Source organism: Quercus suber, unplaced genomic scaffold (assembly GCF_002906115.3).
Source record: "Quercus suber isolate HL8 unplaced genomic scaffold, Cork oak 2.0 scaffold_258, whole genome shotgun sequence".
Lineage (NCBI taxonomy): Eukaryota > Viridiplantae > Streptophyta > Magnoliopsida > Fagales > Fagaceae > Quercus > Quercus suber.
In genome coordinates, this window is record NW_027069714.1 from 105,570 (window position 1) to 131,889 (window position 26,320).

Sequence of the window (26,320 nt, forward strand, 5' to 3'; positions counted from 1 at the left end):
AGGAGTTTAGGGAAGCCCAACAACACTTGGCGGTTCAAACGTCCATTGCTAGTGATGCCCATTGGAGCCCACCGCCAGAAAATAGATTTAAGCTAAACTTTGATGCAGCCATTTTTGAGGATTTAAATGCGACGGGAATCGGTGTTGTTATTCGCAATGTGAAGGGCGAAGTGTTGGCTGCTTTGGCGGCGAGGGGTCCACCTGTGGCGGATCCTGAGGAGGCGGAAGTGCTGGCTTGCCGTAAAGCTTTGGAGTTTGCCGCTGATGCGGGCTTCGCAGAGCTGCTTATTGAGGGTGATAACGTCTCGGTCATGAGAAAAATTTCCAGCTCATAGCCAAATGGTTCACGTCTGGGGAACTTGTATGGGGATATTCACTGCTTATACACAGGTCTACGTGTTGTGTCTGCTGGGTGGGTAAGCCGGTTAGCCAATGGTGTGGCTCATTGTTTAGCCAAGTTTGCTAGAGGGTTGGGTGATGAGATTGTATGGTTGGAGGAGTCCCCTCCCCCCGCTATTGATGCTCTGTTTTTGGACTCAGTTAATGTTTAATGAAGTTTCATTCCATTTTCAAAAAAAAAATATATATGTTGTCTTTTAACGTTTAAGTAAAATGAATCTTTTTTTATTAGTCAACTTGAGAAAACACCTTCAACCCCAAACTTATTGCCATCAGCTCTGAGAGCATTTTCATCAGCTCTCTCATAAAAAATACTATTTTGACTAGGGGTGGCAAAATAAGCCCAAACCCATTTACCTACCCAAACCCACCCACTCTAATTAAGCCCAAACTTACCCAATTATTAATTGGGTTAAATGGACATCAACCCAGTTAGACCCAAAAATAATTGGGTTTTAATTAAAAACCCATTGAACCCCATTTAACCCAAAAATAATATACCCAACAAACTCAACCCAGCCCATCCCACCAAAAAAAAAAAAAAAGACCCAGCCCTCACCTCAAAGTCTAAGACGTTTCTGGGTTAGGTTTTATTTTCCCTCATTTTCCCTCAGTTTCTCGACCTCCAATCACGGCTTCAGCAGTTTCAAAGCTTCGGACACATCAAAACTCTTCAAAGCTTCAGCGGATTTCTGAGCTCTTTCCGAAATTGTTAACAGTGGTTCATGAAGGAATTTGTGTTGTTTTTCAATATATCGAAGTCTTCAGGCAGCTTGGAAAAGATTATGAAGAAGAAGTTTATTTAGGGAACTTTTTTTTTTGGTGGAAAATTTGAATGTTGAGAACGTAGAAAAACATATGAATGTGGAATATGCTCTTATTAAGGAATATAGAAGGAAACAATTGATACATTGTCTACTGGGGATTCGAAAGAACATTGTATCCTAAATTTGTTCTGCGTCATTAAAATGAGTAAAATGGGTCACAAATATTAACTTCATGGTTATTCTTTTGAATTAATAGGTAAATATTTTTCAATAAAATTTGCTAAACTTGTTTATTGGTTGATGCATTTATTAGTTATTTCTAATGTTTATTTTTGTTTTTAATTATAATTTATACGTGTACATTTTGTAGATTCAACCAATTTCAAACCGTTAGACAAAACATTTTGTCATACAAAAGCCATACAACAAAATTCACAAATTTTTTTTTTGATAGAAATTTTGCTATATCTGTTTGTTTTTTAATTTTTTTTTTTGAAGAATAAAAATTTAATACAAAAGGTTACCAACAAAATTGGGTGTTTTTTCTCAACCTACTTGGTTTCAAAATCTTGTGCAATATTATTTACCATTCTCTTTTTTTTAGATACAATGTACCATTCTATTTAAACAAACAATTAAAACAAGTTTACATTTTTACATACTTATCATATTTTGTGCATAACACGAGTTAAAATACTGAGAGTAAATTGAATTCATATATGTTTATTATAATTAATTTTACCATCAAATATCTTGAAGTAGTACTAAGGATTATAAAAATTTTATTATATAAACTTACAAAATAATGTGTTATCAATCACAAAAAATAATTTGATTCTCAAAAAAAAAATCACAAAAAATATTTTTTTTAAGGTGGTGCCAAGTATGAATTCAAAAAAATAAAATGTCATTAATCATAACCTTAAACTAGTTTTAAGCTTTTAATTCTAAAATTTGTAGTTTTAACATTTTCTTAATTAAGATATTTTCTTCATTTTAAAATTATTATTACCAAGGAATCATATAAAATAAAACCCAAAAAAATAAATAAATAATAACCAACGATTTGATGAAATGGGGAGACAATTCCTTGTCTCCAAGTAAAAAAGTTTTGGCCATCCAATCAATCAAGTTATTGATTTGATTCTTTCAATAAAACCCTTAATCCACCCAATGAAACTCACTCATGGTCATGGTGGCTTCCCATACTTTACTGTCAAATATTTATTCATTCATTCCATTCTTCCTTCAACCACTCTGCACCACTAAACTAGGACATCGCATCACTTCAAAGTTCAAACCACACCAAAGGGTGAGTTGACTTGACAAATACATATGTACTGAAGAACAAAAGAGAAGGTAGTCCCATTTGGGGCCAACATCCAAAACCCAAATTCATAAAATAAAATAAAAAATACAAAAACAAAACCCCCCCCACATCAAATCATAGTATCATACCACACCAAAGGGGGAGTGACAAATATATGTACTGGAAAATAAAAGTTCAATTGGGACCAAGAAATCTAAAACCCACATTCTCACAGGAATATAAAAAAAAAAAAAAAAAAAAAATCCCAATCCCACTACACACAAATACCAAACACATGAGATGAGATGCTCTCTCTCACACGGCCGCACCTATAATATTTTTGAGACATTATTACCAGGGAGACAAAAGGTCTTAAGGGGTAGTTTGGGAATTTGGGAGCAAAGAATGAAAGATTTTCATTGGACAGACAGACTCAAGTTGTCACCTTTTACCAAGTATGGCGTGAAGACAAAGAGTTTACAAGAATGAGAAAACACCCAAACTCTTCTCTTGTGCTTCTATTACCTCTTTTACTTACATGCACTCTTCGCGCCTTTTTCACTCTCTATGTCTCTGTCTCTGTTTCTCTGTCTCTGCAAATGCTTCATTGATTTCTATTGAATGTAACGCAGTCTCTCTCTCTCTGACGCATGCTTTTAAGTTTTCTCTGTATGTACGTGTTTAATTTCTTTCTTTATTGTTATTGTATGTGTGTCTTTTTGTGATTTCTGCTTCTTACTGATTCTTTTTTGTTTTGTTAAAGTTTGAATCTTTTTTGGGATTCTGATAGGTAAAGGTTTGAATTTTTTTGTGGAACAAGGATGGATTATAGTTTGCCAATAGCTAGCAGGACCAGACAGGGGCGAGCCCAGTTTTATGGAGACTGTATTGTAGAGAAGAAGGAGAAGATGAAGAAGGGGAGGAAGGAGAGTAATGGGGTTGACTTGGCTGGTTCTAGCAGACCCCATAGAGTTGATGGGGTTAAAGGGTATGAGAGATTAGGGTCTGAGAGTGAGTCTTTTGCTGTGTCTGATAGTAGTGTGGAGGAGATTAATGTGGATGATTGTAGTGAAGAAGGAGACGAATTGACGGATTTTGTGGGGAATGAGAGTTTGAAGTTGAAGAATAAGGGAAATTCAAATAAGGGTTTTGAGGGAATGGCCAATGTGGATGAAATAATGCTGGATGATAGTGAGGATGAGGTGGTTATTTTGGGTGAAGGAAGAGATTTAGTCGGGGAAGAGAGAGAGGAGGATGTTATTTGTATAGATGTTGATGAGGAGGATGATATGAGTGAGAAAGATGTGACTGAAAATGGTGAACTGAATTCTGATTGGAGGAGGGGTAATGATGAACCTGTTTCATTGAGAAAAGGAAAGGGTGAGACTAGTAGCTTGAACATAGATGAGAGGAAGAGTAGTGAGGATGGGGATGGTTGTGGTGATGCTGTGTTTGATGATTCATGTGATGCTGTTGATTTAGGAGCGTCTGACTCATCGTTAGAATCATCCTCTTGTGAAGAGGACAAAGATTATGAGGATGATCAGGATTATGAAGTGGAAAAGTTGGAAACTTGTGCTAGTTTGGAGCAATTGAGTTCGGATAGTGGGGGTGAAGAGGAGGAAAAAGGGGAAGATGCTGAGGAATTTGAGGTTGAGAAGAGAGGGAGTCATGGGAGGGGGAGGCCAAAAGGAGTTGATGTTGGGTTGAAGAGGAGGAAGTATGGATTGGAAATTTTGGTTGATGTAGAGAATGACGAAGATAATTGTGTGGCTCGAAGAACCCGTTCTTGTTTTGTATCAAAATTGGGAAAAAAGAAAATGAAGCTCGGAACTTTAAGTCACCCACTTTGTGTTGATGAGGAGGAAGTGGAGTCTTCATCCGGGCATGATGATAGCAATGATGGTGCTGATGATGTTGGCAGCGGTGGTGTGAAGGCTGGGTCTAATGATGAGAGTGAAGATTATTCTAGTGATGATGAGACTGGTCATGGTGGGAAGATAAAATCTGTGTCTGCTAGTGAGAAATTTAAAACTAACAGAGGCAACATAGATGCTTGTGAGAGGAATTTACATGGGAAGGATAAAGGGAAGTTGAAGATACCAATCAAGGGAAATCGCATCCGTTTGTCAAAAAATTGTAATGTTTTGACAATTCTTGCGGATTCCATTTTAGAGAAGGGAGATCGTTTGGAAGAATTGGTTTCTTTTAGAGATGAAAGTAATCCACCAGTTGCTGAGATATCTCTCCCATTGAAGTTCACTTTTGGAATTCAGGAGTCGAATCCACCAGAGAAATCAGAAGAAGAGAAAGAAATGGATAAACTTTGGGCTGATATGGAGTTAGCTCTTAGATCGAGTGAAATTGGTTATGTTGATGCTGCTGAGGTATGTTGGTTTCATGAAGCAGCACGCCTATATATATATATATATATGTTTGTTTCCTCTCATACATTGCTTGAAACCTGTTTACAAGGCACTATAGTAATTTCTGTTTCGCGCGACAATGTTATTAATAATTTATCTTGTGATTGATTATTGGGAGTCTTTATGATTCAGCAAATCTATGTTCTAACCAAGCATTCCATGAAAAAATCCTCTGTTTTGGTGAAATTGTGAATTTGAGTATTCTGTTTTGATTTTGGTCATGATTAACTTAGTCGCTAAGGATCCCCATAGTCAAGACTATAAGTTTGTAATGCTTACTGATTGTTGAGTTCATCTGGTTGCTTTTATGCATCCTGATATTTGATTTGATAGAAATTAAACTTGCATTTCAAGTTCTAATAACAAAAGGCCTAATATGTTTAATAAAAAATAATTTAAAATGCATTCATTCTTGGACACAGCTTTCAGCAGTTGATGGAATATTATATTTGGCTTGTAGAAATTAATTTCCATGATGTCTGCCACATAATAAGCATCCCAGTTTCCAATATAATAGGTCATATCTGAACTACACTAGAATACTCTCTTACTTAATTAAATGAGTTGGAGCAATATGGTTATAATATTTATCATGCCTTTTCCTGTTATTGTTAGCAATTGAAAGAAGGTGAATGCATTGAAATTCATGGATTGATGGACTGCAAATCGATCCATTAATTCTTATTATCTCTGGAGAATAGATTGCCCTCTATTTTTGCATTTTGCTTGTATTTTGGATACTTGAATTTGGACAATGGTACAGATTGAATCAAATGTTTTAAGTTATAAACATATTGTTTTTATTTACACACACACACACACACACACAGACACACACACACACACACACACACACACACACACACCGAGGTCAGTTACAAAGTTGTCTTTTTTTTTTTTTTGATGAAAAAAAAAGGGCATTATTAACTTTCTTTTAGGTATTGAGTTTTTCACCCCTGAAACTTTTAGGTATTTTTAACACAACTGCCACTTGGATCTCTGTGTGTGAGTGCACGTGCACGCGTGTATGATCTTTTCCTGAAATTGAGGGCATTATTAAAAATCGTGTTGAAAGGTACTCTGAAAGCTCATGGCTGCCACATCGTAATTCAAATATTGTAAAAGCTGAAATTTTGGAACTATAGGTTTTAACATTGGTTTTAAATTTTTTTTAACAGTGCTTCACACCTTCTTTTGTTATGATGTGTGTATGTGTGTATGTGTTTATTTTGAATGTTGCCATTAAAGTATTTTGTATGGAATTTTGGGAGAGAGAGAGAAGTCGGGGGTGGGGGGGAGGTTGCATGTAAAACTAAATTTACTTTTCTGTTGCTTTTTCAGTCCCCAGGTGGTTGTGATTGATACTTCTAAATACTTTAAAAAAAAAAAAAACATTTTCTTCCTAATGCAGGTAAGAAACATAGGGTGTCTTTTTTGTCCCCAAGGAGGAATGTAAAACTAACTTTAGTATGTCATATTAGTGAAGTAAGGTTCTTAATGCTTGTTCTTTCTTGAATTACTTCAGTATGAACTTCATGTTCTTGATCTTATGAGTATATATCTATGTCATTATCTTATTGTATGTGTGTTTATGTTTCTTATTTATTGCACTTTGTTCATTATTTCTTATTAAAAAAAAGGGATAAGAGATCCATTAATTCTTATTATCTCTGGAGAATAGATTGCCCTCTATTTTTGCATTTTGCTTGTATTTTGGATACTTGAATTTGGACAATGGTACAGATTGAATCAAATGTTTTAAGTTATAAACATATTGTTTTTATTTACACACACACACACACACACACAGACACACACACACACACACACACACACACACACACACCGAGGTCAGTTACAAAGTTGTCTTTTTTTTTTTTTTGATGAAAAAAAAAGGGCATTATTAACTTTCTTTTAGGTATTGAGTTTTTCACCCCTGAAACTTTTAGGTATTTTTAACACAACTGCCACTTGGATCTCTGTGTGTGAGTGCACGTGCACGCGTGTATGATCTTTTCCTGAAATTGAGGGCATTATTAAAAATCGTGTTGAAAGGTACTCTGAAAGCTCATGGCTGCCACATCGTAATTCAAATATTGTAAAAGCTGAAATTTTGGAACTATAGGTTTTAACATTGGTTTTAAATTTTTTTTAACAGTGCTTCACACCTTCTTTTGTTATGATGTGTGTATGTGTGTATGTGTTTATTTTGAATGTTGCCATTAAAGTATTTTGTATGGAATTTTGGGAGAGAGAGAGAAGTCGGGGGTGGGGGGGAGGTTGCATGTAAAACTAAATTTACTTTTCTGTTGCTTTTTCAGTCCCCAGGTGGTTGTGATTGATACTTCTAAATACTTTAAAAAAAAAAAAAACATTTTCTTCCTAATGCAGGTAAGAAACATAGGGTGTCTTTTTTGTCCCCAAGGAGGAATGTAAAACTAACTTTAGTATGTCATATTAGTGAAGTAAGGTTCTTAATGCTTGTTCTTTCTTGAATTACTTCAGTATGAACTTCATGTTCTTGATCTTATGAGTATATATCTATGTCATTATCTTATTGTATGTGTGTTTATGTTTCTTATTTATTGCACTTTGTTCATTATTTCTTATTAAAAAAAAGGGATAAGTTCTCCAATTAAATCCTCCAATTCCTTTCAATTTTTATTTAGATGGAAGACATGTGGCATTTAAAAAACAAATAAATGACATATGTCACATATCTGGCTAAAAATGGAGGGAATTGGAGGAATCAATTGGAGGGGATCCTAAAAAAAAAAAAAAAAAAAAACTGTACTATGTTCATTATTGGTAGCATTTATGGTTGCAGAATGTGTTCGTAAGTCAATACTAGATTATGTTATCAACCTGACTAACAAACAAACATAACACTAATGATATTTGTAGGTTTATTAAAATTCTCCAAACACCTTAAAAGCATTAGTGATTGGAAAAGTAGGTCAAACCATTCGTATTGTTGGTTATTTTGTTTAACAGCCCTTCCCAGCCTTTATTTGTACACATCATGACCATTTATATAGGCTCTATATTTTTCTTTTCTAATTTGACCAGTCTTTTTTCCCGTCATCTCCTCATTTAGCATCTTATATGAGCGCATTTGTTACTGGTGAAACTTTAATTGTTTAATGTTGATCAATAGGTTGAAGATGAAGATTCCCTTCTTCCAGAGGATGAAGTCGATAGAGCTACCCTTTGCCATCAAGGGTATCATCAGCTTATTCTTGATGAAGAAGTTGGACTTAGATGTGAATTTTGCCCACACGTGCAACTGGAAATCAAGTATATTGTACCAGATTTTGTGAGTCTTACAATTTTTTCTTATTCATGTTTATATGAGTGAAGAAGGTTTGTCTTAGTCCAGTGAGCTGAATGACTGGTAGTTTCTGTCAAACCAATATTTTCTTTAACAGAGAAGTTTTGCATCAAATATCTGTTTCTTTTCTCTTTAAACTTGGTTTTCCATATTGCAGAGTAGAAATCCTTTTAGAAAATCAGACAGGAGAGACTCAGGTGCAATGAACAACTCCATCATTGATGAGCTTAGTTCTCAAGACTGGTGTAGTGATTCCCTCTCTAACTGTGATCCCCAACTTCGAGCTGAAGGCACTGTGTGGGACATCATTCCTGGTATAAAAAATAGTTTGTATCCACATCAATGTGAAGGTTTTGAATTTATTTGGAAGAATATAGCTGGAGGAATTCATCTTCAGAAGTTGAAACATCAAACAACTTGTGCTGGTGGGAGTGGCTGCATTATATCACATGCTCCTGGGACAGGAAAAACCCGTTTAACCATTGTTTTTCTTCAGACATACATGAAATTACATCCCACATGCAGGCCTGTCATTGTTGCTCCTCGTAGCATGCTCCTTACATGGGAAGAGGAGTTCCAGAAATGGGATTTTGACATCCCATTTCACAATCTGAACAAGAATGAGTTGTCAGGCAAGGAAAAGCTGAGGCAAGATGGACACATGAACATAAGTGTAATCCGTATGGTAAAGTTGTATTCCTGGAAAAAGGATAGAAGCATCCTGGGGATCAGTTACACACTGTTTGAAAAGCTTGCTGGAGAAGTTAATAAAAAGGGTAAAGTAAGGACTGAACAAGATAATCATTTCAGGAAGATCCTTCTTGAGGTTCCTGGTATTGTAGTCCTTGATGAAGGGCATGTTGCTCGCAATCCTGATAGTCGGATCCTGCAGGTTTTGTCAAATATAAAAACGGATAAGCGCATCATCCTTTCGGGAACTCCTTTTCAAAATAATTTTTATGAGCTTTATAATACGCTATGCTTGGCAAGGCCAGTGTTTGAAGACAAAGAAGGTAAATGGTTATCTCTTACAAGTTCCATTACTAAAGTCACTGATGATAGACTGAAATATGAGAAACTGAAGAAGGTTAGAGATATGATTCAGCCATTTGTTCATGTACACAAAGGTTTCATACTACAAGAAAAACTTCCAGGGCTGAGGGACTCTTTGGTTATATTACAGCCATCCCAGCTGCAGAAGAGCCTCTTTGAGGAACTCCGTGATCATTTTGTAAGGTCCAACTTCAAATTTGATCATTATGAATCTTTGATTTCTCTCCACCCTTCACTGTTGCTTCAGTGTGTAGATGACAGTTTTCCTTCTGACAAGCATAAATTAGAAAAATCGAATCTTGAGGCTGGAGTCAAAGCAAAATTTTTAATTGAACTCATCCGGCTTTCCGAGGCTGTGAATGAAAAAGTTTTGGTTTTTAGTCAATTCCTTGAACCGTTAGCCTTTATAAAGGACCAGCTTAAGTATCATTTTAATTGGAATGAAGGAAAAGAGATGTTGTATATGGATGGAAAGCATAGCATGGAGCAGCGCCAATCCTCAATTAATGTTTTCAATGATCCAACTAGTGAAGCAAGGGTATTATTAGCATCAATAAAGGCAAGCCGTGAAGGGATAAATCTGGTTGGGGCTTCAAGGGTTGTTTTACTGGATGTGGTATGGAATCCGTCAGTTGAAAGGCAAGCTATATGTCGTGCATATAGGCTTGGGCAGAAAAAGGTAGTGTACATATACCATCTCATTGCGTCTGGTGCAAGGGAAGAAGCAAAGTATTATCGACAAACTGAGAAGGACTTGTTGTCTGAGTTAGTATTCTGTTCTTCTGGCAGGGGTTGTGATCAGCAGAAAATTGCCCGGACAGTCTCAGATGATAAAATTTTGGAAGAGATGGTTCAACATGATAAACTAAAGTATATGTTTGAAAAGATAGCATACCAACAGAAAGAGTCTAAACTGATTGAGACTTATAGCTGGTTGGAGAAAGAACCAGTAACAACCTCACCATCTCGTCCTTGAGGCTGAAATTATTTTGTGTTTTTTTGGTTCTAGAAGTCTGGTCGCATTATAAAGCTATCAAAAGTTTTTGTAAACAAGTGTATTCAGTGAAGTATGGAAAAATTAAAATGGATTGTTTCACACTAGTTTGCAACTAGTAATTTTGAGTTCTCTTCCTTGATTTTTATTAATTAGATTCCAGAATGTTTGAAGCATACCAATATTCCTCCTTTGTCTCCTGTGCCAACATTTACTCTTTTGCAGTGTAGAATAAATTTTTCCATCAGGTGAGAACTTTCTCAGGACATCAAGATCTAGTTAATTTAGTATTTACTACTTAGTCTCAACCTGAACTGGGGTGCGATTCTGGTTGATGTTTACGCTGCATATGCATTTCTAATTTTGAGGGGTGATTCTTGTGCACCTGGATCTGGTTAGTGGTGAACGAATATATAATGCAGGAGAAGAATGAGAGTAAGGTGAAGATGCAAAACTAAAAGCATTCACTAGATGAAAGACTGGCTTTCTCATGAGTCATGTATTTTTATTAACCCAAGTCCCAAAGCTCATTTCCTTCAGTTATTATCCATAGTATACCTGTTGATAATTGTTTTCTCTTGCTTTGCACTTCATGACGAGGGAATCATATATTTACCTCTCAAACTTCCTTAGAAAAAAAATGCAAGTTTTATTTATTTATTTATTCCTGGCTGAAGAAAAGGAGTCTCTTGGAGCTCATTTAAGTCATTTACTCCATAATAAAATCCGCACCAACCACTTACCGAAAATGAGGATCGACTTCTGTGCCTTTTGGTATTTTGTTCTGTAATGGCTTCCACTTTGTCTCTAGGTACAGTACAATTAAGATGACTCCAATTATTTGAGCTGCAAAAATTTTTGGGGAGTATAATAACCTGTATCAATATTACCTAAGTATATAGGGCAATTTTAAGTCAGACGAGATGACTACAAAATTTTGGGGTGTAAAAAAAATGATGCCTAACTTTTAATTATGGGGTACAAGTGATTGTGGCCACTGGATAATGTTGTCCTATTTTTCTTGATGTCATCATCACATGAAAATTTTTAGGAAATCTTTATGTGCAGTAAATTTTTGTTTGCCTCACAAGAAAAGCACATTTTTCTTTGCTTTTTAAATATAGCTGATTACAAATATAGGAACATTTAATACTAGTTAGCAGAAGATGGATTTGAACATTCAACAATTTTTGTTGGAAACACCAATAAGTTTCAAATGAGAAATCTCTTGACATATAAGAAATAAGAATAGTTGATCTCAAAGTATTTTCAATAAACTTCACCTAAGTGAACTATAGATTGTTGTTTGGTATACCAAATATTCTATTTAAGCTATATGATAATGCATGTTTAGGCCAGTGGCCATCATAAGCTGTTGCACAAAGGTTGAATGTGGGATTCATTTCACTTTCAATGGCAGCAGCAAGTTATTTTTTCTTCTTGTTGCTTTGCTCAGACCCAAAAAAAGAACAAAAAAGAAAAGAAAAGAAAAAGAAATAAGTTTCAAAAAAAAGGGGGGGGGGGTTTAAAATTCTTTTTTGATCTAAACTATTGAAAAAAAAAAAAAAAAAAAAAAAACTATTTACAAAGTTTAAGAGTGAAAAAAATTAAATAAAAAAATAGAACTTTTTAAAGGTTATGGATGAATAACAAACTTATAGTAAAGTTTAAGAACTAAAATAGTATTTCACCTAAAAAGAGGCAAAAAAAAAAAAAGAAGAAGAAGAAGAAGAAGAAGAAGAAGAAGAAGAAATTACATTGTCCAGACTTGAATCCAAACTATTGAAAAAAAAAAACTATTACAAAGTTTAAGGATAAAAAAATTAAAAAAAAAAACTATTTAAAGTTTATGGACAAAAAACAAACTTATAATAAAGTTTAAGAACCAAAATAGTATTTTGTTATCTAAAAAAGAGGTAAACCAGAGTTACAAAGGAAACTTTGAGCTCATATTGGTCATAGGTTGAGAATGGGAATTGAACTTTATAAGATCAAACCTCCTGTTGTTCCTCAATAGCTTAGTGGTAAAGCGGTCAACTATTAACTAACTGGTCGTAAGTTCGAATCCTATTTGGGGAGATTTGATTCATTCCAAATTAAATAATTCAAAAGGAAAGAGTTGCTTTGACCATTAAGAGTAGCTAACCCATTCCTTGTGTGTTTGTTTCTATTGCATTCTATTTCATCATATCACATTCTATTATGTAATATTGGGGAATCACTGTCAATACCTCGGTGTAGATTCGGGATAATCATTTGTTCTGCAGTTTGGGGCTATTTACAACTAATCAATTAAGACTAATCAGATATACTAGTAGTAGCAAGTGCATCTTTGATGTAGTCATCAATTCTCCCAAAAGCCCACAAATATTTAAAAATAAAAATAAAAAACTTTTTACGTTTATGGATGAAAAAAAAAATTATAGTAAAATTTAAGAACTAAAGTTGTATTTTATCCAAAAAGAGGCAAAAATGATGAAAACAAATTAAAGAACCAAAAGCAAAAAAAATTTTTTTCCAAAAAAGGCAAAAACAAATACTTCCGTTGCCGGGACTTGAACCCGGGTCTCTCGGGTGAGAGCCGAGTATCCTAACCAACTAGACTACAACGGATGATGTTTATTTAACTTCACGATGTATTAAATAAATAATATATAATTTCCTGTACCCGCTTTACAACTCTGGACCCGTTTGGGCACTTATAAAAGCGAATCGAAGAAACCCTAAGGGTTTCTCTCCAACTGCTCATTTTCACAATCAGATTCCGCCGCTGCTTCTCTCTCAACACTTCCAATCCAATCAACATGGTACCCTCTTTCTCTCTCTCTTAATAGATTTCAATTTTCTCGATCAGTATTGTATATTGAAGCCTAGGATATGTTTGTTTACTAGGAAAATGAGACTTTTCCGTTATTTTTTTCCTCTGTGTTTTCTTCGTATTACAAAAAAAGCAATTCATCAAAATTGGTGTCCCTATATTGTTTGAATTTATCGTGAACATGTGAGTTCATTTTTCAATATTGGGTTTACTAAGTTGGATCGTTCTAACTACATGACCAGTATGTGCATTGGTTTGGTCCTAAATTTGTTGGGTTTATTGAATATCTTAGTAATTCTAGATGGAAGTGTTGCAAATTTAAAGTGGTGCAAAGACCCCGATGCCATAGTTGATGTTAATGAGACAAAGGAAATATGGGTTTTGGTTGTTACTTACAATGAACCTTTGACTGCTTGTATGGTGTATTGAACATGTTGCATATCTTATTGATTTAGAGCTGTTCAATTTGTTGAGGAGTATGCTGTTCCCTGACTTGCATTATGTTAAATTCGCGGCTTGATTAATAATAATGACAGGAAATGGTTTTGCTGTCAAGGATTTTACACATCTAGTTGAATTTCTTTCTTAAACATTGACTAAGAGTGATAATAATACCACGAGTTTGTTTGTCATCGGCTTTTTACATCCTCATTTTCTCTACGAACAACCAGACTTCAGTTTTCAGTAAATAAAGTAATAAGTAATCAGCAAGAAGCTGCATCCAAATGCATACACATCTCTTCCTTGTACCTCTTGCTGTCAATAGATAGTCTGGCTGACCCATGATTCGCTAAATTTCCCAGACTGTTACCCTACTTTTGGATCTTTTTTTTAATTCAAATTGCATTTTCATATAGTTTTGGTTTTGGATCTAAGTTGATCCCTTTGTTTTTGGATGCAGACTAAGAGAACAAAGAAGGCGGGTATTGTTGGAAAATATGGTTAGTGCTTTGAATTTATATGTTTTTAATCTTATATGAATCTTGATTGATATTTTTTTCCCCATAAATGAGAGATAGCATTTTGATCTAGTGTTCTTGATTGGGTAGTGCCTCCACTTGCTCCTCAATAAGGATGAGCTGATAATTTATCTGATAGTGAATTAATGAGACTTGTCTTAATTATAATTTGTCTGAAGTTTTTATGTGGAATTTTTTGTTTTTACCTAAATGATAAATATGTAATTTTTGTTTTATTTGGAATTGTTATCATTTTGAATTTGTGTTATAACTATTTAAATATAGTCCATTTGTTATATAGTAAAGTTAGGGGCAATCAATCTAAAGCTATTACTTCATTGATAAATTAATGTGAATTCTGCACTTTGCTTTTGTTTTTATTTTTCTTTGTTTTTGTGTTCCTATGCTAAATTTCTGAATTTTCTGTCAAGTATTGAAATAAGAGAATATGGATAAGGAAAAAAAAAAACACTAACGAAATTCTTGTTTTTTTCCTCTTTTTGATTACCTTTGCCAGAAACCATTTATACCGTTCCAAGTTTACAGTTGCCTTTGCATGATTTTTTTTTTTTTTTTTTTTTTAAGTTCCAAGTTTACAGTTGCCTTTGCATGATTTTTTTTTTTTTTTTTTTTTAATTGCATGTTGCCTCTTTTTATAGGTACCCGTTATGGTGCCAGTCTGCGAAAGCAGATTAAGAAAATGGAAGTTAGCCAGCATAGCAAATATTTCTGTGAATTCTGTGGGAAGGTAAGGCGCTGTTCTTGTGTATTCTTTTTTCTTTGGGGGGTTAATGACAGCACTTCATTCAAATGTTATGTTTTCTAATTATTTACTTCCATGTGGCAGTTTGCAGTGAAGAGGAAGGCTGTTGGAATTTGGGGCTGCAAGGACTGTGGAAAGGTCAAAGCAGGCGGTGCCTACACCTTGAAGTAATAATTCTAACTTGAATTAGTCTTTTTTCCTCTTCATTTTTGAACCCTTACAAGTAAATGACTAATTGCTGTTTTTGTCATTTTGACAGCACTGCTAGTGCTGTGACCGTGAGGAGCACCATTCGGAGGCTTAGAGATCAAACTGAAAGTTGAGCAGCAATTAGCCTATTCTATCTTGTTTTTGAATGTCTGCACCTTTAGAAAGTTCTACTTTAAGAACGTTTGTAGTTTTTACTTTTTAACCCCTTCATCATTAATGCAATGGAAATTGTTGGAAGTATTTTTGTTAAACTGAGATTTACACTTCTCTGCTGTTGTCAAGTTGGTTTTTGGTAATATTAGAACAGTTAAATTGTGTTTTCACGGCTTCGAATGTGAGTTACAAGCTATAATTTGTTTCCAATGTTGATCTTGTCTTGCCGGAATCCAATTCTTTATCCATTGCCTTGAAGTGGGAATATCAGGATAACAAATGGAGGTGCATCCTTGTTCCTTTTTATTCAGCAGCAATAAGGGTTGTGTTCTGGAGTAATTTACTGTGTGAGCCTGTTAGGCTCATAGTTGTGCTATACCCAATTTGCCACTGATTGGGGTACCCTTTTTCCTTAGCAAGTGTGATAAAATGTGAAAGCACCTTGAGACAAATTACTTCTACAGGGTGAGCAGTTTATGAAGAATTTTTTGGGGTATGGAATGACCATTGTGCCCTAACTTGACTTGTGGCAATACCTACTTGTTGGTTACCAATGTCTGAGAATGAGGGACCCGATATCATGCCACAGATGAGAGAAAGCCTTTGTTGTTTAGACCACTCACCCACCGTAGGTGGTATCAGTTTATTGAGATTATGTTTGAATTTAGTCGTCGAAGTTTATTTTTTTATACTAAAATGATGGAGTTGAAACATGGTTCTCAAAATCATGGTACGGATTTTACGGTTGTCAAAAACTTCAAAGCTCAAACCCTTATCAGCCAAATCAATGAGAAATTATTCAGTCCTTATGGAAGACCACATCAGCAATGCCTAATGGTCCTCCACTCCAATTATATGATGCCATATGTCTCATTTAAATGAGTCATTATCCTAATCACACTCTATCGAATAAAATAATTATAAAACAAGATAAAAACATCTCAGTTCCAACATCAGTACTAGTCGACGACAATCCTCTGTCTTACTCTGGCACCGTTAGGACGGTGAGCTTTGTGGTGATGATGAATCCGAACACCGGCAACAGCATGCCATTAATTTTGCCCCCCAAACACCATGTCATTCTCCTAGTCCCCAAACGCTTGCAACCAGATCTGGAATAGGTTTTGCAAGGCTTTTTGGCTTGGATTTTCTCACCGTTAGGGGTTCTTTTGCTTGAAAACAAATACTCTAGAAGACTAGAATAGAGGAAAAATGCCGGGCATGGATTTTACAGAGCATTGTGGAGCCCAACGCCTGAATTTCTTTTAACTAAAATATATGAAAAAGCTAATAATGTGATCGTGTGGAATTTGTTGAAATAGGTATTTATCTAATTGGAATTAGTTTCATCAATGCTGCAGTCGAAGTTCTCAATGTTAATTCCGCATCCCAACGCAAAGAGCCAAAGATATTAAAGTGTGGTATTTCAATTTGGTGATAGAGGCACGAGATTACATATATTGAAGTTTAAACTTGACGTTTTTATTTTCAAATCAATATGTGTTTCTGTTTAATTTTAGGTATTTGTGGATAGAGGCATGAGATTGCTTAGATTGTTGGGCGGTTTTTCTGAATTATTTTTCCACAAAGATAATTTTTTTTTTTTTTTGAAGAATCCATAGAGATATTGTTAGCACCGAAGATGGAAACTGAAAAGATTTTTGTTTTCAATTTTCAATTTTAATTTTAGAGGGCATGATTAGAATAATGACTCATTTAAATTAGTCACATGACATTATATTACTGGAATGGAGGACCATTTGGCATTGTTGATGTGGTCCTCCATAAGTACCATATAATTTCTCCAAATCAAGCTTGTAACTTATAGCAGCCCTCTTAGAAACCCATTGTCATTGCGTAGACGATGAGTTGTCACTATCAAATTCGTTATCCATGTGTTGATAAATATTTTGGTACTTGGTTGATACTTAAAAATATTTTCAATATCATGTATCAATATCGTGTGTTGTATCATGTATCAGTGCATCCGTTACAAATTTCAAGAATACCTTCTTGCTCTCTCTGGGCCGGAACATCCCTCAATTCCCTCAGTCCTAAATTGCTGGGTCCTACCACCTCTAGGTGGTATAAAAATCAACGTCAACGCAACTATTTCTACCAGCAAGTAGCTTTCGCAGTTGTTGCTAGAGATCACCTTGGCGCTGTTGTAAAGGTTTGGGCTAGAATCTTGCCAACCCGCTCCTCTCTTCAAGCCGAGGCTGAGGCCCCCTTTGGGCAGTGCAGCTTGCCAAGCGTGAACGTTGGCATCATGTCATCTTTGAAGGGGTTTCAAAGACTTGTTTTGACGCACTCCTCTCCCCCATTTGCACCCCAAACTGGTCCATTTGCACCTAAGCTGATGTTTTCATTTCCTGCTCTTTCCTTTGGGTTAATAGGCTTTATAACTGATCCCAAAAAACAAAAAAAATAGGCTTTATAACTGATCCCAAAAAACAAAAAAAATAGGCTTTATAACTCTGCTGCCCACACAGCAATAGAGTTTGCTTTAAGTTCTAATTCCCTTTTCTTTTTCTTTTTTTCCTTTTTTTTTTTTCTTAATTCTGGAAATCTTCCGTTCACTTTGTTTGCAGCTTATAAGGAGGATTCCCCCCTTTGTTTCTTGTCTTTTGTTTAATGAATTGCATATTGTCCCAAAACAAAAGAAATAATAATAATAATAATAAAACACCTAATAAAATTTATAAAAAGATTATATATATATATATATTTCATTTCATTATAAATTCAAAATATATTCAACTAATGACTAATTTTATCATTATTTATGTAATAATATTTAACAAAGTTAACCCAACAAATCAAACTAATGCATATTTATAACATACATGTTCAAATTAATTAAACTCAAAAGTGATAATACATTACCTATGAGCCAAAATAATAATTTCTTTTCATCATATCTATCATCTTGCCTAATCAACTATATATAAATTAATGCTATCATCATGTTCATTATTTTGCAAAATTATTTATTCATTGAGTTTTTTTTTTTTTTTTCATCAACAATTATTATCTCTTTTAGTTCTTTTATTTATTTTTTTTTTTCTGAACATTCTAGCTTCTTTGACTTAAAAACAATAATAGCAAAAATAGAAAATAATCATGTTCTCATTTAATAACTTATTTATAATAGAGAGAAGAAATTTGCAAGTATGAATGTGAAGTATCAATTGTCAAGTGTGTAGTCCAAATTTTGTAGGGGAGAGGAAAATTTTGTTAAAATATTTTTTTTGCGTTAAGTATACCAATAATTCGGGTTAAAAACAAGTTTAGTAACTTGTTGGACTCAATACAAATTTTAACAAATATCTATTTTAAACAAACATGTTTATGTATCATACGATACGTAAAATTTTACTATACAATATAATTCATATGATGCACATCTATGTATCATATGATTCATGACCACTTCCGTTAAGAAACTTTTTTGTACATGATATGCTATCGAATATCGAATAATATTGACAACTACAAACCCGATAATGTATAACATACAAATTACATTAAGGATCTGTTTGAATACCACTTATTTTGCTAAAACTGAAAACTTATTACTTAAAATACTGCAGATAAAGATAAAAGTTAGCTGAAATAATACAATGAAACTCATGAATAATACTAAAAAAGTACAGTAAAATCCATGAAGATTAACAAAAATAAGCCCAATAGTGAAATAATTTTCATTTTTCATTGGTATTCAAACTGAGGCAAAATTAATGCAAATCTTTATTTTTCTATGGATAAATTCATAATTTGTGTAATTATTCAACATACAAAGTCACTACCAATTTATTTTTTGTTTTAAATATGAAAATATGTAGAATCTTATGATTTATAACCCAATCCTATGATCCACTATAGCATCCTGATCTTAGAAAGATCAGATCTTTTCTTCATTTAAAAAAAAAAAATAAAGTACTGTACACAACTTTGGCTGGGCTATTTTATCCGATCACCAGCTAATACATGATATTTACATTTACAAGACAATGCTAAATTTGTGATTGTGAAGGCAGCAAACCCAACGCTAAACGAAGGCACCTCAGTGCCAGTCTTCACTCAAACCTCAGAAATCCTATGTACAATTATTGAAGCCAGAAAAATGCAGGAACCAACTTGCTCCACAATCAGCCATTTATTCCAATGACTGAATGTGGTTCCAAGCAGGAACCCAGCATGCGCAGCGCTAAAATGGGAGAATTAACGGCAAAAGTAAAAAGAGTAATGGATACAATAAAAGTAAATCATTTTGGCATTTTGCAGCATTCTTGAAAACTTGTGCATCTTAAACTTTATCTCATGTGAAAACAGATGCAAGTGGGCATTTTGTAGTGAAAGCATGATGCTGATGATGAAAAGTCTTTCAGGATCAGACACATGGAATTGGCGTCCCATAGTTGTTGTTACTAAGACGCATTTGGTTTTGGACTGCCTTTACAGCTGCAACTCTTGCTGCATTTGCTGCTTTATTAGCTGCTGCAACAGCCTTCTTCACCCTTTCGTCCACCTTTCCCGCATTAAATGCCTTCTCAGCAGCTTTCTGTGCTTCCTGCTCATAACACACCTCAATTAGAAGTTGTTACTTGTTTCAATAATTAAGGTTGTCTATGTTTCAAACAGACTGACAAAAAATGCAACTGTATAACAAGCCTATTAAAGTTCTGTTTGCATTTTGGCTTTGAGCTGCTCTCCACAACCCCAGTGGACAGCTATCTGAAACTAATCATAAAACAAACCAAACACAATCTAGGTTCCATGTCCTTCAGAAAAGAACTAAACACCACAGATATGTCCCACCTTTGACTGCTTAATACACCTTGACTGGACAAAGAAAACACCTCAATTGTATGTTTTCCAGCCAATCAGCTATTGTGCAGAGGAAAGAGCTTTATCCTCTGCAAGCATGGTAATCTTAGCCATTAGTTTACCTTCCACATATAATTTATATCCTACATATCCTACATATACTATATACAGTTCAATTTCACTTGGGGAGGAGTAATTCATGCTCCCCTGCAGTACTCTCAAGCTCCACCATTTACTTCATTAAATAAAATGCAAAGTTGCCCTTACAATGAAAAAGCGTGTAATATTTCCAGCCCAGCAACCTTTTTTTTTGGGGGGGGGGGGGGAGGGGGGGGTCATCCAGGCAACTTTGTCTCTCTCACCCATTTGGAGCATCTTTGGTGGCAAAATGGTTAAACATCTAAAATTCTTTACTTTTTTTGGTTAACATTTAACATTTTGTCGGGAGGCATTTATTTTTGAAGGTTTCCATTCTGAACGCACTTAGGATATTCAGATTCTCATTCTAGAAATGCAGACAATGATATGGACTTTGGAACAAGTGAAACCTATGGAGAACAGGAGTGATTTTGATTTCAGAATGTCAGCAGCTTTTTTTCCCTCATAAGAATTAGGTGGTGGTTGAGGTTATAACTTATAGGTTTGCCCTAGGGGATGCGTTAGTTTCTTAACAATGGTCATACCTAGTGCACATGGCACTTGCTTTTGTGGGCTGTGGGAGAGATTATAACACTGGTGGGAGGCAATGGCCAACAGCAGCTGCTTAAAAAAAATTTCAGGTTCTCCAATATGAGAGAGAGAGAGAGAGAGATTTTTCCCTCAGGCATAGAAGTGAGGACAAAAATGGCCGATGATCAGGTTTTGGGGATTCTAATCATAAAATTAAAGGACAAGTTTTTATCAATATTTTTGTCAAGTTAGGAGTAGAGGTAAGTGTAAATAGTGATAAGCTTTACTGATTCTGGATTTCATTTTATTTAGTGGTTTTTCTTTGCACAGGAATATCATTTCATAAGGTAAAAAACCACATATACCTTGACTGCATTGAGAACTTTGGTATGGCTGACAGCATAGGGAGATTCGGGATGGGTTAGTTGCACGCAAGGAACGTCAAGAACCCCATTTTGCCAATGACCAGATTGTGTCTCCCCGTTCCTGAAGGTGTACATACCAAGTCCCTGCCTCCTTCCCTCATGCCAGGCTCCCTCATACCGATGCCCATTTCCAAACTGATAGACTCCAAAACCATGCATTTTGTCTGCAAAATATTCCCCAGCATATGTGTCCCCATTCCTGCATTAATATAGGAAGCACATTAGCATGAATGCCCCATCATAAAAAATTGCAATTAGTATCTGGCCATGTGTTTATATAACACAATGATCAGAACAGTATTCTTTATACAATTGAAACTGCCACAGGTAAGTAAACTGCTATCTCAGATCAGGAATGACGCCAGTTAAAAGAAAGCCTTGATGTAATGCAACTAAGAGATGATTGTGATTTGTGACTAATCCATTGATTAACTGTCACAAGATGTTGGCTAGCTATTCCTCAAGATAAGTCAGTAGCCCCTTTGCATGGCAAATTCTTAGATATTCAAAGCAAATGAACATGAAATCACATACTGAAGTAGAACTTAAAATCAGACTAGCTATTGCTTTCTAATGAAGAAAATATCTGCATCTTCTACATATGATATTGGCATTAACATTATTCAAATGAAGTTTAACAATTTTCATGCATCAGGCATCAGGCAAGATCTTAATAGTATCCACATGTTTTTTAGCTCATGCAAATATGAATTATCCAAATCATAAGCCTACACAAATCCAATAGTTAGTTTTAATTGCTTAATCATCAATATAATGAATATATTCTACTTAATTTACACTATTTTGTACTTGATTTTTTGTATTCTTTAGCTATCCGTCAATATATTGTAATATGATGTTAATCAGCTTATCCAAGATTTATTTTGCAAAACATGAACCTATATAAATTTGAGATTTAAATGTTTGACTCACATTTTTTAAAAACAGCTCATTCTTAAATTACCCAGAAAGTCAGGATTAAAGCATCCACAGTTTCCTATTGTCAATTCAAATCAAATATAACACATCCATGTCAATTCAAATCAAATATAACACATCCATGTATACAGCATATAAGTATGTCCAGTTTTGCTTGTCTACAGTTCTTTACGTGTTTGACACTGAAACAGAATTTCCTGCAGTAAGCTTGTTATAAAATTCCTTGGGAATATGGACATAAGGTGGAAGTCCCATTTGGCCTATTGCTAATTACAAGAATGGTAATGGAAACTATTTTGGGCATATGGAAGTTAGGTGCCAGAATGGTGGTGAATAAGGCCTAATTCAATAACTTACATCAAAAAGATATTTATATAGTGTTTAAGCAGGATCATCCATAGGTTAATAAGGTTGGGGGGAAGGGGGTTATGAGGAAACTATAATTAGTCCAGCCCAACCATACAAGGATTCTGATACAGGTGCTGGTATAAAAAACTACCAAGTTTTCTGACTTGGCATCTTCAAAACAAAATCAACAAAGAGTGACAACAGATGAAATATGGTCCCAAGAATTCTGTAATTGTTTGTGACACAGCAAATGCTTGCTAAGAAATGTGCATCAGGCAGCCAAGTAGAAATATATCATGATGGTTAGACTTGGAAACATTTTCAATTATTTGTTGAACAATAATTACTTTTATAAAGTATAGGATGCCATATAAATAATTGAGCAGCAATTCAATGCCAATTACAATGTAGTCTATGACCATAAATACATCTGTTGGGTAGTTACAGTGTAAAACCCTAAGAGTTTCCCTTCAGCATGTGAAAACATATTGCATATTTAGTTAAGTAGACAAAATAACACTCATTGAAACAATGGAATTTCAAATGACCAGCTGAAACTTAAAACAATCACCATATTCACTGCTAAGCAGGAAATGTAAAGAGGATATAGATATTGTTTAGACCTTTAAAGAATATATGTGAACAGCAATGAAAGTTACAAATGGCAACCATAGGAATGCTTAAAACCTGAAAATTTTTAGATGTGATGTTCTAACACATGCTGGAGGTAGCTTGAATAGTGACAGTCCAATAATTTTCAAAAATGAAACACAAACAGGGAAAATAACAAATTTATGTGCAGGATCCATTAGATCACACAATCAAAAGCTAACAAAACTTGGGTATTCAATTTAAGAACTCAGGAATGAAACAAACAAACTTAGTTGACCAAATTTCTAATCTATATGATGCACTAAACCAGCTACCCCCTAATTCTGTAGCCCTGAAAAAAACAGTGTTGCCATACTTTCTGTATAAAAAAGGTAAAAAACACCTAGATTATTACACGAAGTTTTAAATGGAAGGGAATGTGTAGATTAGGATTCATCCAATTCATTACCAGTGTTAGTTTCACCTATATTTGCACGCAATGCAAACAGATTTATAAATGGAAGGCATAAGTAAGAACTTGATCAAGGTAGATATAGGTATCATAGACCGAAATCAGCTAGGAGCATAGAATCAAACTCCAGAACAAGATTCTATATTTGAACAACCCTAAAAATCAGAGAAAACACAATTTACCCCTCGGTGAGGAAAACATTATCCGCTAGTAACCTACTAAAATCCTTGTAAACAAATATTCTGCAGTTTGGATAAGCTAAAATTCAAGCATCAGCAATGTACCAAATACAACAACAAAAGAATCCAATGCAATCCATTAATGGAAACCACAAAAAAAACTTACCTGAAATGGTAATGACCAAGCCCGTGTTTAACACCCCACTTGAATTCCCCAACATAGTGGCTCCCATCCTGACAAGTATAGACTCCAGACCCATGACACTGCCCATTAGACCATTCTCCAGCATAAACATCACCAGTGTAGAACCTATACACCCCAATCCCATGCCTCAATCCCTGCCTATACTGCCCGCGATACCGGCTTCCTTTTGCCCACGTCTCAACTCCATATCCATCATACTTCTCATCAATCCAATCCCCCTCATACCTCCCACTCATATGATAGTAATAAACCCCACTTCCAGAACACTTTCCCTTATGGAATTCACCCTCATAAACATCCCCATTCCTGTAAACTTGCTCCCAAGACCCCGAATTCGGCTTTTTTACCGATTTGGGCTTCGACCCAATTGACCAAATAACAGGATGAGATGGCTTTGAGGCATAAGAAGATGAACAAAGCCTAATTGGGAATGACCGGGCAAAGAATAATCGAATCGAAGGAAGGCGAGGAAGGGCAAGATTGAGAGAAATCAAAAGGGCAGCTAAGAAAGCTAGCAAAGCAAGGAAATCAAGGATAAAACAGCGGCGTGGACTGGAGACGAAGTAGTAAAGGGAAGGTAAGGAAAGGAGGATAACAAAGTGATAATGAGCTCGGAAAACCTTCAAAGCCAGTAACTTTTGGGAAAGGGAGATTAGATAAGCAGCAGTAAAACATGAAAAAGATTGCGATGAAGATTGTATGCCCAAGGTTTTGTGATTGTAATGGTTGACAGAGGATAGTGATGGAGAGTGGGAAAGTGTGGAAGGTGATTGGATCATAATAGGCCTCTTGTGGGGTGTGGAATGAAGGGTTTTGCCTTTTGAGGAATTGTTGGAAATGGGTTCATGCTGAAACTGGCTTTGGTTTTGGTTTTGGTTTTGGTGGGGTTGGAATTGGTTGGGAAAGAAGTGGCTGGTGCTTTGATGTGGATTTGATTGGATATGGCTATGGCTTTGGCTTTGGCTTTGGATTTGGAACTGTTTTTGACGAATTGGAGGAGACAAAACTGGTGAAATTTGGTTCAAATCGGAAGAGATGCCTTTGCTTTCTTTTCCGATTTGAATTTCAGGTTTCTTCTGATGCATTTACATACACAAATCAAAATTCTATCTGTGCGTGCGTGTGTGTATATATAAGAGAGAGACAGAGTGTAATTTAGTGGATTTTGTTTCCTTAATTTTCTGAGCGAGTGAGGTTCCTGGGAGTAATTATAGTATATGAAAATCTGCGTGTAATTTACAGTTGGTTCTGGTTTTTCATGTCTGGCTTTTGCAAAGATAAAATAGATAAAACCCAAATCAGATGGGAGAGAGAGAGAGCTCACAATGTTTGGAGAATGAGCCTCTGCGGATAAAGAAATAGGTGTTCTTCTTATGATTAGACCCTGCCTTTTATCTAATTCACGGATATGCCACTCATGTTTGTATTTTAATTTTAACTGTAAAGTTTTGGTCTTGAAAGTTTATGTATCATTCAACTTAGGGATTAGCCAGTCTTCTTCTTACGCAAGAAGCTCAAAGACAGGCGATGTAATATAAAGCTACCAACTTTAGCTTCATTGTCAACAGCCAAGAGTGTTTAGGTGTCTTATCTTAAGGTGCAATAGTGCAACTTTATCCTCCCTTAAGAAACCACCATATTGTTTATGGGATTAACTAATCGATACCTTAAAAAAAAGCCTGTTAAAACGACAATGATAATGTTAAGAATACAATTTTTTTTCCATAATTTGATAAGATAATAAGTTATAATTGAAACGTCACTTTTATATGAGTTCATTAATGACATTACTTTTATTACTATATACATTTTTTTTTTAAAGAAAGCTTTTATTACTATAATATTAATTTCAATAGATTATGTTAATAGTAATAAATAATTTTGTATTTTTAGATTTTCCATCTTTTTATTGGGTAGTCAAGAGAGAGAGAGAGAGAGACCAAAAGGTAGATACAGTGTACATTGTTACATACTCTATTGATTTATTGAAGAGATTGAATTGATGTATATTCTGTCACTAGCTAGATCTTATCACTTAAACTAAGTAGTAACTAAAGTAACAATCATAATAAAAAACAAGATAGAGCAACTAAGGCACATCCATCTTTGATTCTAATAAATATATTTTTTAATAATGTACATCCATCTTTCATTATAAGAATATCACATGAACCATATCGAAAAATGGTATAATCATTAAACTACTCACTTTTTTTGTCAGCAAGTATTTAATTGGGTTAAGATCATGCCTTTTACTTGGCCTTTATGGTACTTTGCCCTGCTTTCTTGTATCTTATGTTGCTGATAGCTTTCTTAGTCAAACCTTAAAAATGAGTTTAATACTATCCCATGTTAAAAGTTTCCTGCCATTTATAATATTTTAATTTTAATTTTAAAAAATCCAAGGCCATCTGTCAATCAATAAGAGAGGAAAAAAAAAAAAAAAACTAGGGACACAACTTGTGTCACAATTTTAAAGT

The 26,320-nt window shown here is 34.8% G+C and overlaps 3 protein-coding genes and 1 non-coding gene across 4 annotated transcripts; 2 read left to right on the plus strand and 2 right to left on the minus strand.

Annotated features, from left to right (window-relative positions):
* The first annotated feature begins 3,296 nt into the window (after window positions 1-3,296).
* Window positions 3,297-10,261, plus strand: LOC112011739 (SNF2 domain-containing protein CLASSY 4). The gene is made up of 3 exons (XM_065781194.1): window positions 3,297-4,862; window positions 8,059-8,217; window positions 8,390-10,261. Exons 1-3 carry the CDS (start codon window positions 3,297-3,299, stop codon window positions 10,259-10,261), a joined length of 3,597 nt encoding a protein of 1,198 aa, XP_065637266.1.
* Window positions 10,262-12,819: 2,558 nt separating this feature from the next.
* TRNAE-CUC (transfer RNA glutamic acid (anticodon CUC)) lies at window positions 12,820-12,892 on the minus strand. Its single transcript has one exon. It is a non-coding gene; the product is annotated as a tRNA-Glu (tRNA).
* A 70-nt stretch (window positions 12,893-12,962) lies between these two features.
* Window positions 12,963-15,358, plus strand: LOC112003626 (large ribosomal subunit protein eL43z). The gene is made up of 5 exons (XM_024035835.2): window positions 12,963-13,086; window positions 13,999-14,038; window positions 14,716-14,804; window positions 14,904-14,986; window positions 15,079-15,358. Exons 1-5 carry the CDS (start codon window positions 13,084-13,086, stop codon window positions 15,140-15,142), a joined length of 279 nt encoding a protein of 92 aa, XP_023891603.1. The 5' UTR covers window positions 12,963-13,083; the 3' UTR covers window positions 15,143-15,358.
* A 3,696-nt stretch (window positions 15,359-19,054) lies between these two features.
* On the minus strand, window positions 19,055-25,181 carry LOC112003625 (uncharacterized). The gene is made up of 3 exons (XM_024035834.2): window positions 23,802-25,181; window positions 21,047-21,305; window positions 19,055-19,755 (listed from the first exon to the last, which is right to left on the minus strand). Exons 1-3 carry the CDS (start codon window positions 24,923-24,925, stop codon window positions 19,576-19,578), a joined length of 1,563 nt encoding a protein of 520 aa, XP_023891602.2. The 5' UTR covers window positions 24,926-25,181; the 3' UTR covers window positions 19,055-19,575.
* Window positions 25,182-26,320: the final 1,139 nt, after the last annotated feature.